Below are 14,975 nucleotides of genomic sequence, written 5' to 3' on the forward strand. Positions count from 1 at the left end.
TAAAAATTTAAAGTACGTTTTATATGTTTATATAGACTTGACACTATTTTAAATAAGTTGAATATTTCCTCTAGACCGGTTTGAAGGAAATTTCTATCCTTATAAAAGTTATTCTATTTCTTTAGAAAAATGCTAAAGGTCAATATTTTTTTTTCATATTTAGCTTATATTTCCTTACAATTAACCATTAGATTTGTAGACTTATGTGGATCCACATAAGTCAATGATAGACCCCACAAAATTAATGATTAATTATAATATAATATGAGCTAAATATGGGAAAGTTATTAACGCATAACATTTCTCATTTCTTTATAATATCAAATCATTTTAATTACTCTCGCGACCAACAATAAAATGCAAATCACATAAATCAAATACAGCAAATTAGGCAATAGCGACGCCCGAATGACCATATTTGCTTCTTTTGATAGGAAGTAAAACCAGTGTATCTCCTGAACCTGACTCATACCATACAATAAGGAAACAAGCATAGTCAGTACAATTTTACAGAAGAATAGAATAAGAAACAAGCAAAGCATTCACCTTTTCCACCAGAGGCACCAATAGCTATGCGTTCACCAGGCTTGAATAATTGGTTCTACACAATTACCTGATGGATCTCTTCCTCAAAGACCTCATAGAAACACTCCCTGCAAATCTTCACAGAGATTTAATACTTTCAGCCCTACCATCATACAACTTTTTTCGCATAAAATATCCACATAAATGTATGCACCCTAAACCCTATTCACACTAACCAAGTGAAGAGCAATAAGTAATTAGCGGAGCTCAAATACGGCTTCCCTCCGATTAGATAATTATTATCAATGAAGAATAAATAAAGGCAGCTTTATTATAACATTCTATTTATTGAGACAACTTAGCATACGGTTGTAAAATCTACATTGCCATGGAGATTGTGAGGTTAAAGTCATTGTTTGTTACCTCTTTGTTTTTTGGTTACATAACCATATCATGTTCGTGCACTGACTAATTGAGGTTGATAAAGATCTTATTCGTGTGCAAGAAAGGGAGGGCGTCATAACGTTGCATTTTTGTAGTTCAAACATAAAACTTTAAGCTTTTGATCAATTTTTTAGATATTTGCCCTACATCTATTAAAAATGTAATAATTGAAGGAAATGTTGTTCTTCAATTTTTAGAAATTTGGACCATACATTTTTTTTTTTAATTTTTAATTTTTATGAATATAGTAATGCATTGGGTAACATAGTCATAGGTATAATAACTATTCATTCACACCAGCGTAGTCTATAACATAATAGCATTACTCTGTAATAGTTGATTACTATTAGAGCATTGCATCTGGCTTAGTAATTTTAGCTAAAAAAATTAATTTTTATATTTTAATTAATTTTTTAAATCTCTTACATCATGCTCTTTATTTTCAGTATTTCATTTAAAGTATGTTTTCTTTTATTTACTTTCACTATTTTCAAAGTGGAGAAAATTACGTCTGGCTTAGTAATTTTAGCTACAAAAATAATTTTTTTATTTTTTTTTATTTTTTTTTAAAGCCCTTGCATCACGCTCTTTATTTTCAGTATTTCATTTAAAATATGTTTTCTTTTATTTACTTTCACTATTTTCAAAGTGGAGAAAATTAGATTAAATTTTTTTTTATTAGTTTAATTTATGCACTGTTGAGATACTGTGCTAGCACTATAACAGTTAGCCATTCTTTTAGCTTTTTTTTTGGCTGATTGTTAGTTGTTACTACATGCTAACAAAAAATAACCTTTAGGTAGCCCAATAATGCTCTTAGGTCCAAGACTAATTTGCGCAAAAAATAACCCTTGTTTATTAAACCCTTGTCTTTCTTTTGTTTTTCACTGTCAAAACAAAAACGCTAACCTAAGCTTCAAAACTATATTCACCTTTAGGTAGCATCATTATACTATTTTAAACAAAACATCCACTAAAAAGCATTAACAAAGCGATAAAAGACCATAAAAATGGTTATTGGTGATGCTTTTTTGAGTGGTAGCAGACAAGGATTGGCCTATATGCGACTTTTGAACTATTGCAAATATGTGCACAACAACTCTCCACATTCATTTCACACCCACACCGGCAACTAACATGTTTTAAGTGGCTTCTTATTTCAGTCACTTAAAAAAATTAAAAAAAAAGTCTAACAAGTGTAAAATGAGTGTAGATTAGTGTGGTTACGCAAATATTAGAACTAGGCAGCAGCTGCTACGCTGCATTTGCAGCGCACACAATAAAATCTTGAAGACCAACGAGCATAAGGCTAGAGATATTGCTGTTACAGGCTTACAGCCATGCATCATATCTCTTTGGTCCTCAAAAGTTGTTTGATAGACTATGAACCAGATGCTAGTCTGTAACAAGCAGATCATCTATAACTTAAAAGCACATCATATTTTGCAAACCTACATTGTACAATGATTTCCGAGTAACCTACAGTGTAACAGCAAACCTAACCATTCTATAATGCTCACAATGATTTCCCGCAAGCCACAAACATGCCCGCCCATTTGGGATTGGGGGGCTTTAGTTAGAGGTTGTCCTGCCCAGAGTCGCCCGGAAGTCGTTGCCAAATGTTGCGTCGTAACATTTCCATATATTCCTGCACAAACCAAAACAAATCTCATGAGCTCATGAACAACATATGCAAACAAGAAAATTCATAGCTTTTAAAGCAGTCAAATGAGGGAGTCATAGCTTCTAAAACAATCAGATCAAGAAGTAACGTGAGTGCAATCACTATTAAGTGGGTTAAAGCTGCATGGCAATGCAAAGTGCAGCTCATTGTGCTTCCAGTCATCTCCCCCTTCCCCTTCCCCTTTCCAAAGGCAAAATATTCAAGCTCAAATTGATTTTGAGTTCACAAAGTCAACATTTGGACACTTACATTAGCAAGATCTTCTTCGCTGCACAACTCATCCACAAGATCTCTGGAATCACTTCCGCTACCAGATAATTGGACTGCATTTTCAGCTACAGAGCGGAAAACATCTCCTGGTGGATTCAGGTGCTCAATCCTCTGAGCCACTGGTTGAAGGTCGATCTGAAAAAAAAAAATATGGTATGTTAACACATAAAATGGAAGCATCTACAGAAATCAATTAAAAGCCAAAGAAAAGAGCAAGACCAAACACTAGTTCTTTATAAATACCAGCAAGACCAAATCGATGCAGAAATACAGGACATTATAAAATACAGATTTTTATAGGCAAAGTACGAAATTTTACTTTTAAGCACCAAAGCCCACAAAACAATAATCATGACAGCATATAATAATATCAAAAGTGATGATGTTAACATAATTTAATTAGTCCTAAATACTTTACAGATTTGAATTCCATGACTTGGTATGTCAATAGAAGTGCTCCATAACTGAAACATGTCAATGGGACGATGAACGATATGAAACAGTTCAATGAGGTAGCCATCTAAAATCAAATCAAGGTATTGCAGTAGAGATTTTTGACAAAGCCATGGCAATAAAAGTTAGACGCACATGCAAAACAAGCCCAGTTAGTAGATTTGACTGACTGCCTCCAAGGAGTAATGAATGTAGGAGAGCAAAAAAGGACAAAAATTTCTCACAAACTAGCCTCTAAAAGTAACATGTCTTCAGCATGTGAGAAACACATTTTTTTAAGAGCATGCATTAATCACATGCTTTACACATGTCGCTTTTAGAAGCTGGACTGTAGGAAACTCTACAAACTAGTTCCTACAAAACAAACTGGTTTGTAAGAAATTTCTGTAGAAAAAAAAAAAAATACAATTCTTTAGTGAATGTGTGCATATCAAACCTGGAAGTTTTGTTCATTTTGTTTGTCATCACTGCTCAGCCTCTCATTATACCGTGATGGTGGTTCAGCTTCAACAGCAGAAAAAAGTTGAGAGGGGGTTGACCTACCGCTGAGGGCTTGGGATACAATGGGCATCATCTGTTGGAACATCCTAGGCAAATCAAGGCCACCACCTTGGCCTCTTCCGAGCCCTGCAAACATGTTTCCTAGATCTTGGGTGTCGACCTGTTGAACAATTTGATTGACTGTATTCCTCATCTGTGGGCTCTGAGTCAACTGTTGCAACATATTCCTAAATACATCAGGAGAGACAACCCCAGTTTGCTCTGAAACACCTGTCACCAAACCATTCAAAGCAGGACTTTGCAGAACCTGGGACATCAAATTTGCCATATCAATCTGGCCATCGGAACCTTGTGCTCCCAGAGGTCTACTGTCCATGACCTGCCCAACTGCAGAGGGTAGTTGTCCCTGGGACCGCTCATTTGCATTCATACTACTTACAGCAGAGCTATGAGATGCTAGAGATTGCAAAATCTGTTGGCCACTCGTCCTAATCCGCTGATTTTCATCAACAGAAGCACTGGTTGTACCACTGTCACCACCAGTGACCTTTTTTTGTTGCATGCCCCGTCTCTGATTGCATTAATAATACATGGATTTAGTAAGACTATGGAACACATGATGCTCGATCATGTCACCAAAAGCACCCGAAAACTAAGAATATACCTATAGCCTTCTACTTAATATGAAATATAAAATAAATTAAATTGAAACCAAGCAAAGTGGCACATGGCACACATGGTCATTCAATACAGAGAACCAAGCCTGAGGGAGAATAGTCAAGTACTAATTTGAAAATATACAAACTCAAGCCAATAGGTTTAACATTTGACTAAAACCAATCAAGACCCAATATACAACCCAATATACAACAGGCATCTAGAATGCAAAATACAATTATGACATATTTAGAAAATAAAGAAGTTACATTTTGTAAAATTTATGTTACCAAACAATGTTTTCTGTACATTAAACTAATAAAAAGAGCATAACAAGTAAAACCGGAACAAGAGAAAAGCATTTATCTTAACATTAAGTGGAAAAATGGCACAAATAAAGCAAAAGGACAGACTAATTATATAAGACACTTCTTTTTTTTGATAACTAATTAGCCACAAGGAGAAGAAGAGAGGAGGTTCAAACTAGTGACCTTCGGAGATGTGGTCCCTAGCCGACTGAACTACCCCTTGGGTTATATAAGACAAAAAAAAATTTAAGGTCCAAGTCTTACATGTAAAGTTCCTTTTCAGTTATTATGAATGTTTTACCTATTCTATAAAGAACATAGATTGTTCAGTTCCTCCCTTTTGGGGAAAAAAAAAATACAACAATTTTGAGTCAAACATCCTGTCATCTAGCGAAGCATTTTGGAGTTACATGCAAGCTCAAAAAATGTAAGCTACCTGACCTCGCAATTTAGCACAAAAATAAGCATTCACATAATTCTATCAACACCACTAGCATTGCAGTCAAAGACAACGGGAGGAGGACTGATCCAACAGTAAGTCCTAGATGTCCACTTCTAATAAAACGTTGAAACATTACGCCAAGTAAACCACATGTAAAGTTGAAAATATAGCAATACTTTACAGAGAGATTTGACATATTAAATAACTTTAAATAAGTTCTTGAATACAATATTAATAACAATACATAATTAGCTTACCTTACGTTCCAAACCTCCCAGCCCTAATCCAATTGGAACAGCTTTGGCACCCTCAGTTGTATCATGCTTCTGATCAAATCTCAGAGCATTTTCTGGTACATCTTCCGACTTTGCTGCAGTTCCTCCACTTAAACAACTCAGGGAACTTCCAGAGGAGTCAGAAACATCTTTCAAGCCAGTTGAAGCATCATTATTACTTAATTGGTCAAATCCAAGCTGGTGTTGGTTAATCAATAAATCAGTACAAGATTCAAACAATAATTAAAAAAAATAAGTAGGAATACAATCCCCGTGTTGTGCACAAAATATACCTTCTGACCTTCACTTTCAGGTGTGCACCCAGGCACGGATGCACCTGATTCCCCAACTCTGTTGACTGAGTTGACTGTCGTGGTATTTGGCTGTTCAATCCCTACATCACTACGTGCACCAGATTCGACAGATGAATTTTGAACACTTGTCTCTGCTTGACCTGCATACAGAAAGAACAGCTTGGTGAGCTGAGTAGCATTATGTCTATCACCATCTGACACTACATGGGTTCAGTATAAATTAAACAATTAAAAAAATAAATGACTAGCTACCTGACAAAACCATGCTCTCTCCTTGCAAATTACCAACAAAATTCCGAATTCGTGAATTGACTTCAGATATAACAGAGGATAGTGAAACAGAGTCAGCAGGCCGCTGTGAAACAGAAACACCTAGACCAGGTTGTGCAACACCAGAACTTGCAACGCCACTAGGACGTGATGGGACAGCCGTTGCAAATACATTTCTCATAGGTAGCACCCTTGTTGCACCTGAATCACCAGAACCAGCAGCACTACGATGTTCTCCTTGCATTCCTTCCACATTACTTGCCCTTGCACCAACCGCTGAAACAATTGGAGCGAGCGAAGTACCTGATATTTAATAGCATCAAATCACCATATAGAAGGTGCGCCATGCAGATTGGTACAAAAAAATTCGTTTTTCTATGAGTAAAAAAAAAAAAAATCTATTAGAGAAAACAGTTTCTTACCAGCATGTATATGAATGTTTATGTGCCTTGGAGCATTCCCAATACCAACGGGACCAAAAGTCACAGGATTTGATTGAGGAACAGAACCACCAAAGAGGGAGCTGGTTTGAAGAGGAAAAGGCTGCAAGTAATACAAGATGGCCAATGCATAATTGACATAACCAAGCCAGTCGTTTAGAAGTCATACCTACTAGGGTTTACATAAGATAAGATTAACCAAGCTAATCTGCTTTCAATTAGACTTCATAAAGCATCAGCCTTAGCATGAACTGGTCTTATAGAGTTTCAGGAGAAAATACTATTATTGCTGAATACAAATTACTTAAGAGGCGAATGATACAGTCAAGGCCTATCACGACAACTAATGCGAATAAGTTACTTAAAATGTCTCTACTTTAACTTCGCAATAATCTATTGATGATCAGCCTTACACATATCTGGCGCATTCAACAATTTCCTAACCTAGTCAAAATGAACGAGTACTTGAAATGCTTAATGTTATGTAAATGAATTGATAAAGTGTGCAGTCATTGACAAACCTGAACCATTATAGGATTAGGTCCTGATGGAGATATATAAACTGCAGGTCCAGCATTTAAAACATATTCTGCCTGCAAATTGAACAACTAGAATTATAAATGCTTTCTACTCATAAATGAACTAAAGCACATAGGAAGGATAAGACCCATACAGGAGACTGTCCCATTCGCAGTGTCAAAATTGTGCGGCCAAGCTCAAGAAGAAGAGCACCTAAATGCTGCATTGCAAGCCCAAATTGCATTGATTCTGTCTGTATTTGGCCCCTTATGGAAGGATCAGAAGAAGACCCCTCTTGCTCCAAGCGTCCTGCAATATGCTACAATGTTGCAGCAAGTTACAAGTAGAATGCAATCAGAGAAAATACGGTAAACAAATATTAAACTGGAACATCTTAGTGGACCCCAAACTTGTTGAGTTACACCTCAAAGCAATAAGAACTATATATGAAAAACAAAATAGGACAGAATTCATCATTTCAAAATGTGTTATTTAGGAATCACTGAATAATTAATGTATCATCACATTAAAACATTCTACACTTCTACTTAAAGAAAGTGCAGTTATATAACCCAAGCTATGAATTAATTTTCTCCACAACTTAACTGCAAGTATCATTAACGACCAAAACTCTTGTGCACTAATTCATTAAGGATCATGTGTCTGCATCACAATGAAGCATGTAACATGTATGGCATACAATGAGCTGGTTGAGAATATGCTTCATAATGTATACCGAAATCATTGGCTACACTTAAATTAACCCAGTGGGTGGATGCAGATGACTCAGGACCAGAAAGAGACTCCTATGGATTAAAGTATGCAGCCCAGGGCCTTCTCATGATTTGATTCATGTTTAAAATTTGAATTGCAATATAATTTCTCTGTTCATAGAACCTAAAATGCAATGTAAACTATGTAAAAAGAGGACCTCTTCCACATTCAGAGATTAAAACTTGACAGGTCATTTGTTGGTTTCTCCATATTGCCAGTTCTTTGATGCCACAAGCAAGCACATTTAGTAGTATCCCCTTTGAAGCCAAAAACACAGGTTATAGCCTGAGACCACTAGAAATTTTGGTCCGGGAACAATTTCTCAAGGTAATTTAAGAGGTTATTACCATCTAACAGGATTTTATCTAAGTTTATGTAAAGGGTAATCTGGTAATTTATGCAACCGGACAGCTGCTGCATGAGTGGAACTAGGGTCTATTACGTACTAATAGGTCTCTATCATGTAAAACTACTTGTCTCAAACTTTCTAAAAGATTATAGGTTGTAATTAAGACACTAGTCCCAATAATGAAAGTATCGGGAATCCATTCAGAGTTCTTATCACTGACATATATTTCTAAGAATTTCAGAGTGGGTCTACTGAACAAAAGAAATAATGAAGTCTCTTCGCTCTTTCCCTCATTAAAAAATGTTCCAAAAGTTGCTGAAAATCGTAAAGGCTAAAAAGTTGCTCTCATCCACAAAAGAGTTATATATCCAACAAGATAGAGGGGTTGGCTACGTGCCCAGCAGCCGAGGGTGGCCGCCTAAGTTTTCTTTCTTTTCTTTTTTTTTCTTTTTTTAATTTAAACCACCCTAATTTTATAATTTTTTGGTTTTGTTTCTTTATGTTTTGGAAACACTTCTCATGGTTTTTGCTTTTTAGAAAGACTAACATTAAAAACCATATTTTTATCCCACAGCTATCCTACAATGCTAATGTAGCAGTCCCAACCAACCATTAGATTAGTTCTTGTTAAAAACACTTACCAAGCATACACTAAGTTTTTTTAGAAATAATGAGTATAATCTAACACAAAGCCCAAAAAGAGGTAGACAACTAAATATACACAAAACAAAATTCTGATGCAAGACTTGAATATTAGAGGTCAAAAACCCAGGAGGAAGGAAACAAAACCACCAAAAAAGAAAAGTAAAATTGTATGCATTCTGATATAGTGATTACAGATAGTGCAGCGACAGCATGACCACTGAGAAGTCGTTCCGCATGACGCAGGACAATGCTCAATGATTCAGGTGTTCGCAACCCTTGTGCATTCGTAGGTAATTCCACCCTTGGTAGATTACCAGTGTTGGTTGAAGATGGCTGATAACCTACATCACGGAGAACTGGTTAATTTTCTGCAGTTATTTGCAACTACAAGATTAGAAGGCGTTTTGGAATAATCACCATTTTGTGACAGTGTATGCTCCATGCGATTCATAAACTCGGAAAGAGTGCTCAAAGAATCAGGAATAGGCTGAAATGGGAAAAATAATTATATATTTAACAACAGTTAAATGCAAAATGTAAGTGGAACGTCAACAATGGAATATGTCACTACCACTTGAAGGGAAGGAACAGGTACTGCTGCTGCAGCCATAGGGATTTGCACAACTTGAGGTAAAGATTGGAATGGTTGACTAGGAAATGCCTGCCCAGACTGTGCTTGATTTCCTACCTGGGGCTGACCTCCAACGTTACCATGTGTCCCTTCTGTTTCATTTCCTTGAGGAGCCTGACCAAGAGCATATGGGTTTAAAAAAGAAAAAGAAAAAGAAAAAAAAAAAAAAGAAGAAGACATTTGCATGCTTTACATGAGAACAAAAGTCAATTAACCCTTAATAGGGTCAAATTTTCTTTAACTTTAAAGTCCCTAATGACAGAGAAGCTTAGTCAAAACCGCTGCCAAATCAGAGTTTCTTCTCATGACCCCAAGGCAACTCCAGTCTTAAATTCATCAGATGTTAGTTGCCATCCAAATCATGTGGCTCCAAATATGCTTAATATGTTACCTTACTTATCAAAAAAATTACCTTAAGTTATAGGCAAATACAAAACTATGAGTAGCTAAAATAGAAAGAGAGAATATGCCCAATAGCAGATGATCCATTATCAAGTCCTATCATGTACGCAGAAGAAAGATTAAAGAGCATACTACAGTCAATACTAATGTGGAGTAGATAAGACAAAGGTGAGTACGCAATTTATACCTATCAAACTAAAACAAGGGAGGAGGAGGTAATGCAAAAGCTATAAGTTCAGCATTCCTTTACTTCAACAAAGTGTTATGCAGTCAACAAGTAAAGAGGAATTTGAGATGTTAAGATAAGTTAATGGATGTGACATGAATAATATTTACAGCCAGTGGATAGGATTAATGTAGTTCAAACAGGGATTGTGCAACGAAGATAAAAATACCACAAATGAGATAAAATAAGGTAGCAAGAAAAACAAATTCATAAAAGAACCTCAAAAGAGTCTTATCATTAACATGACTCATGAAACCAAACCTGTAGGTTGTAATTCTAGAAGTTGGCTATAGAAAATGCTTACAATTTTAACACACATGCGTTACTTACCAAATTAGAGTACTGTGGGACACCGGTACCAACAGAAGTAGTCTGGCCACCAAGTCCAATAGAATTTAAAACAGCCCCTATAACCTGCAATTCATACAAAAAGGCAAAATGCCTTCCGGCAAACTTATCAACATGAACTAATATACAAATTAAAGCAAGACTGAGAGCAAAAACACTCACTCGGGAAAGGTCAGGAACCATGCCTTCACCTTGATCCCCTACATTAAAGGTCCCAAGAACTACACTATGCGAAATTTGCCCAACACGATTACGAGGATTGCCAGTACCGGCATCACTTCCTGCTAACTCGAGAAAAAACCACTATTAGTTTAACTTGCAATTGACTATTTTCACTTTTTAGAAATTTTCCAAACCCAATATACAGCACAAGCAACATAATCCCGAAAGCAACCTCTATTTCCATTATCCCCAGTAGTCTCTCCAGAACCTGTACCAGATGAAGGTTGTGACTGTGCTGGCTGCCTTTCTACCAAATGCAATGTATGCCCATTTTCCACATCTACAACCAATTAAGGAACTACTTCTGGAACAAAGCCATAAATTGCTCGGCTGCATAAAATGAACCAATTCTACAAACAATGAAGACTGGCAACATAACCACAGACAATAAGATTTACACAGCCCCAGTATGCACAAAACTTAATACATGAAAGATAAACTAAACTAAATCACAACTAAATGGAATTTGGAGGAGAAGAACAAAAGACCAACTTTTTTCCAAGTACTGTCAGCCAACTTGTATTCACAAACACAGAGATTTGCCAGTGATCATCCAAGCCCTTTATAAACCATATAATTAGGACTTGACCAGTACCAAAAAGAAGAAGAAGAAGAAGAAGAAGCTAAATTCTATATAGCTATATGACTTTGACTTATTATGGTTCTCCTGATCTTAAATGTTTGGGTCTCCAGCAGCGAGTGCTTTTTTAAAAAGGAACCCCATATAAACTCCTACTAACAACTGATATTGCATCTTCTGAAAACAAAAACAAAAACACGTAAAAAAAAAAGAGAGAAGACAAATAGGATGTTAAAAAATAATATAGCAATTAATATGGTATATTGTAAATATCCAACCAATTTCAATCGAATACACATGAAGATGAATTAATAAATGTCTGTGTGTTAGAACCACGCAATGTGATAAGTTAGTAAGTGTGTTTGGATACGATACTCAGAGAGGAGATGATCATCCTTTAAGACCCTTCCCCTGAAAATGAGCCGTTGTTGACCAACTGGGATGCCAATTTCATTGGCTATTTTCTCCTTGAATGATGAAACAGGCACCTGAAATAACTCAATAACCACAAAAGAATTACACATAAAATTTATGCAAGTCACAAATAAACCCATGCTGCCTTGCATAAAGCAAAACATAACTGTGAATAAGGTAGATTGGAACTCACATTCTTATCCACTTGAAAACTGTAAATCTGGGAATCAAGAGTCTTGATATTGAGCTGAACAATCGAATCTGAGCTTTCCCCAGAAACATTTCCAGTACTGGAACCTTCACTAGAGTACTGATCCGCCATGCTATATCAACAATGTAAGTCTAAAACACATAATTTAGTCACAGCCGTCCACAAAAATTTTATAGGAGCAGCGGAAAATACATGGCATATGTGGCATACTATAAAAACAAGATTTACTAGACAACTAATGGGTAAAAAAAGTTTATAAGGTAAGCGAAAATATTTTCAAGAAAAGCATAATCCGCAGTGTCTCACATTGAGACCTACCATAAAAAGGAATCTGAATAGCATATATATCTCATTTTAGTCCATAAAAAGGAGGAAATTCCCAACGCAACACAGCTATTTGACATTTCTTGCAGATGAACGGGGGTGCACAGCAGCATATGAAAATACATTAAGATGCCAACTTCCTACCTCCGTTTTAATAGCTACTAGTTAAACGTCCTTTTCCTCTCTGAACTTATTAACTTGTGAGAACGAACAGTTACTTTGCCCAGAAAATAGTCATTGAACTTAATAATGGATTACCACAAACATAATAATGATTCGCAACATACACATCACAAAAAGAAAGCAGATACCAAATCCACGACTCAAAATGTACATTAACTTCATTGCCCTACTTCCCACGCACTAAACTCCCATATTTTGGAACTGCAAAATGCACGTCTTTATAGTAAAACTTAAAGGTTCATTAAATGTCTCTTTTCCACTAACCCCACCACAACCACATTCGGCACATATAGGTATCACAATCGCCAACACAGACACAATGCATATGAGAAGGGAACCGCCCAAAAAAGAGAGGGATTTTAATTCCAAAATATCACTTAAATTACGCTCTCTTTCGGTTGAATGTAGATAATCTCAAAGCTACATTTCCCAGGTGTTTATAGCAAAATGAGATTATCAAACCCTAATGCTCAAAAACCACACGAATGCACATACTCTAGCCTAACGTTTGTCTCAAATCCAGAATCCAACCCTATCATTACAGAGCAGCCAAGTCTTTTACGAAAACAATCCAATAAAAAAAAATTCAAAAATATAAACAATTCAACAACTAGAAAATCAAGAAACAAATCCTGAAAATCTTAGCCACAATCAACTCTTGCGAGCATTTCTAGTTCAACACGCTGCCAATCGCGGTAAATATATCCAATAATCGAATTAGAGATTATAGGAAAATTCGCAGAGAACAAAAAAAATTGTGTGTGTGAGAGAGAGAGAGAGAGAGAGAAAGAGGGAGGAGATTGTAATCGAACCTTGTTGGCGCGGATGGCCGGGAATGAATCGGAGAGTGGAGATGAGAGCAGACTTGAGAGGGTGTGGATTTGATTTGGTCGCAGAAAATGTGAAAAGGGGTGTAAGGATTACTTGGTATGTAAGTAAAGAGGAAACTTTTATTTGGGCTTGCGAGGGTTCGAGCACACGCAGAGCTAGGCTGGGTAGTCTGGTCCGTTTATGAAAGCAATTCTAGAATGATCTAGATGAAGGGCGTTACTTAATATCAATAATAATAATAATAATAATAAAAAAACAAAGGAAAAAGAAAACACATACCGGTCGGACCATGAAAAATGCTACACACATTTATATTCTATTCTTGGAGGAAGAAGATCTTCTTTATTTTAATTGAAATTGATAATAACTGTTTTATGGTCATGATTTTGAATTTTAAAGTTAGTGCGTCTAACAGTGAATATAAAATTAAATATTGGCATGTTTTTTTTTTAAAAAAAAATGTAAAATGTAAAATCAGAATTATGATCTTCTCTATTTCATTTGAACTTGAGAATATCAAGTTAGTTATAGTAGATGTGTATTTTTGTCCCCTCAAAAAGTGAAAAAATATATATATATATATCTTTCCACTATAACTAACTGAATACTATCCGGTTCATTTGAACTGGAAATAATCATGTTCCATAAAATCATATATACACTTAAATATACAAATTTATTATCAATTTTATTTAAAATGTAGAGGATCATTGTCTTACTCAGCACACTCTTACTCTCATCACTCTTTGAAATGATTTTTAAAAGTCACATCAATGAGTGTGAGAGTGGGAGTGAGAGTGTGCATATCATTAATTCTCAAACTAATACCCAATTTACAATGTCTTCTAAACTAAAGATTGCATCTATGTCTTCCAAACTACCAAACATTTGCAATGTTCTTTTAAATTATATATATATATAATAAAAATAAAAAGTTGGAAGAGGGGTGGTTTGGCATTGGCCGAGCCACCCTTATGGCTATTGAGAGTGATTTGGCAACCCTAAGCTGACCCGGAGGGGTGATTTGGTTAAGGGATGGCTCTTCTAGCAGAAAATATTTTAGTTTTAAATTTTAAATATGTTTATTTTTAGTTTTTCCTTCTTCTTTTTTTCCAAAATTAGAAAATATTTTTGTTTTTCATCACAAAAGGTGTATATTGTAAATTTTTTTACCGTTTGAGAAATACATTACAAATTAAATATTAATTTAAAGGCACATACGTAGTTTTACTAAAACAAATAAAGTAAGAGAGATACGCGGAAGAGACATTGTCGTACGTACCGGCCTGTTTGCTTTGTCCATATTTTTTTGTTAGGGACGAGGATTTTTTTTTTTTTGTTAGGGACGAGGATTTACTAGAATTAGTTTGCTCACATTAATTTGGATGGGATTGTGAGGTTCACCCATGCAAGCAATTAAGTAAAAGGATTTTTGGATTTTGTTTTTTTAGAAAAATCCAAAAATTTGAATTTTTATTTTAAAAATATGGTAAATACTAAATAGCATTTATCGGTTTCTCCAAAATCCATTCCAATAATGGCCGAAGGAAAATTCTCTTGCCTTTGTTAATATGAAAGTCATTGCCATTTGTCTCACTCTCACATGGTCACATGGCCACCCTATTACTGTATTCATGCCAAGTGCCGCCGAGAACTCCGCGTGTCGTAGATTGTCACCTTTTAAGAGGGAAGAAGGCGAGCGAGAGAAAGACACCGCGCGAGTCTTGGACGCC

The 14,975-nt window shown here is 35.7% G+C and overlaps 1 protein-coding gene across 6 annotated transcripts; it reads right to left on the reverse strand.

Moving 5' to 3' along the window:
* Window positions 1-2,163: 2,163 nt before the first annotated feature.
* On the reverse strand, window positions 2,164-13,416 carry LOC132189192 (ubiquitin-like domain-containing protein CIP73). 6 transcript variants are annotated; one of them, XM_059603791.1, is made up of 18 exons: window positions 13,224-13,416; window positions 11,887-12,016; window positions 11,650-11,767; window positions 10,872-10,979; window positions 10,640-10,761; window positions 10,460-10,543; window positions 9,442-9,615; window positions 9,288-9,357; window positions 9,063-9,211; window positions 7,257-7,421; window positions 7,105-7,176; window positions 6,566-6,686; window positions 6,126-6,446; window positions 5,853-6,013; window positions 5,542-5,757; window positions 3,813-4,448; window positions 2,903-3,058; window positions 2,164-2,617 (listed from the first exon to the last, which is right to left on the reverse strand). In XM_059603791.1, exons 2-18 carry the CDS (start codon window positions 12,013-12,015, stop codon window positions 2,546-2,548), a joined length of 2,874 nt encoding a protein of 957 aa, XP_059459774.1. In that variant the 5' UTR covers window position 12,016; window positions 13,224-13,416; the 3' UTR covers window positions 2,164-2,545. The 6 variants fall into 6 exon arrangements, with proteins under 6 accessions (XP_059459774.1, XP_059459778.1, XP_059459777.1 ...); XM_059603795.1 differs by having other exon boundaries at window positions 10,640-10,758; window positions 10,914-10,979; window positions 11,887-12,035; XM_059603794.1 differs by having other exon boundaries at window positions 10,914-10,979; window positions 11,887-12,035.
* Window positions 13,417-14,975: the final 1,559 nt, after the last annotated feature.

Source organism: Corylus avellana, chromosome ca8 (assembly GCF_901000735.1).
Source record: "Corylus avellana chromosome ca8, CavTom2PMs-1.0".
Classification (NCBI taxonomy): Eukaryota; Viridiplantae; Streptophyta; class Magnoliopsida; order Fagales; family Betulaceae; genus Corylus; species Corylus avellana.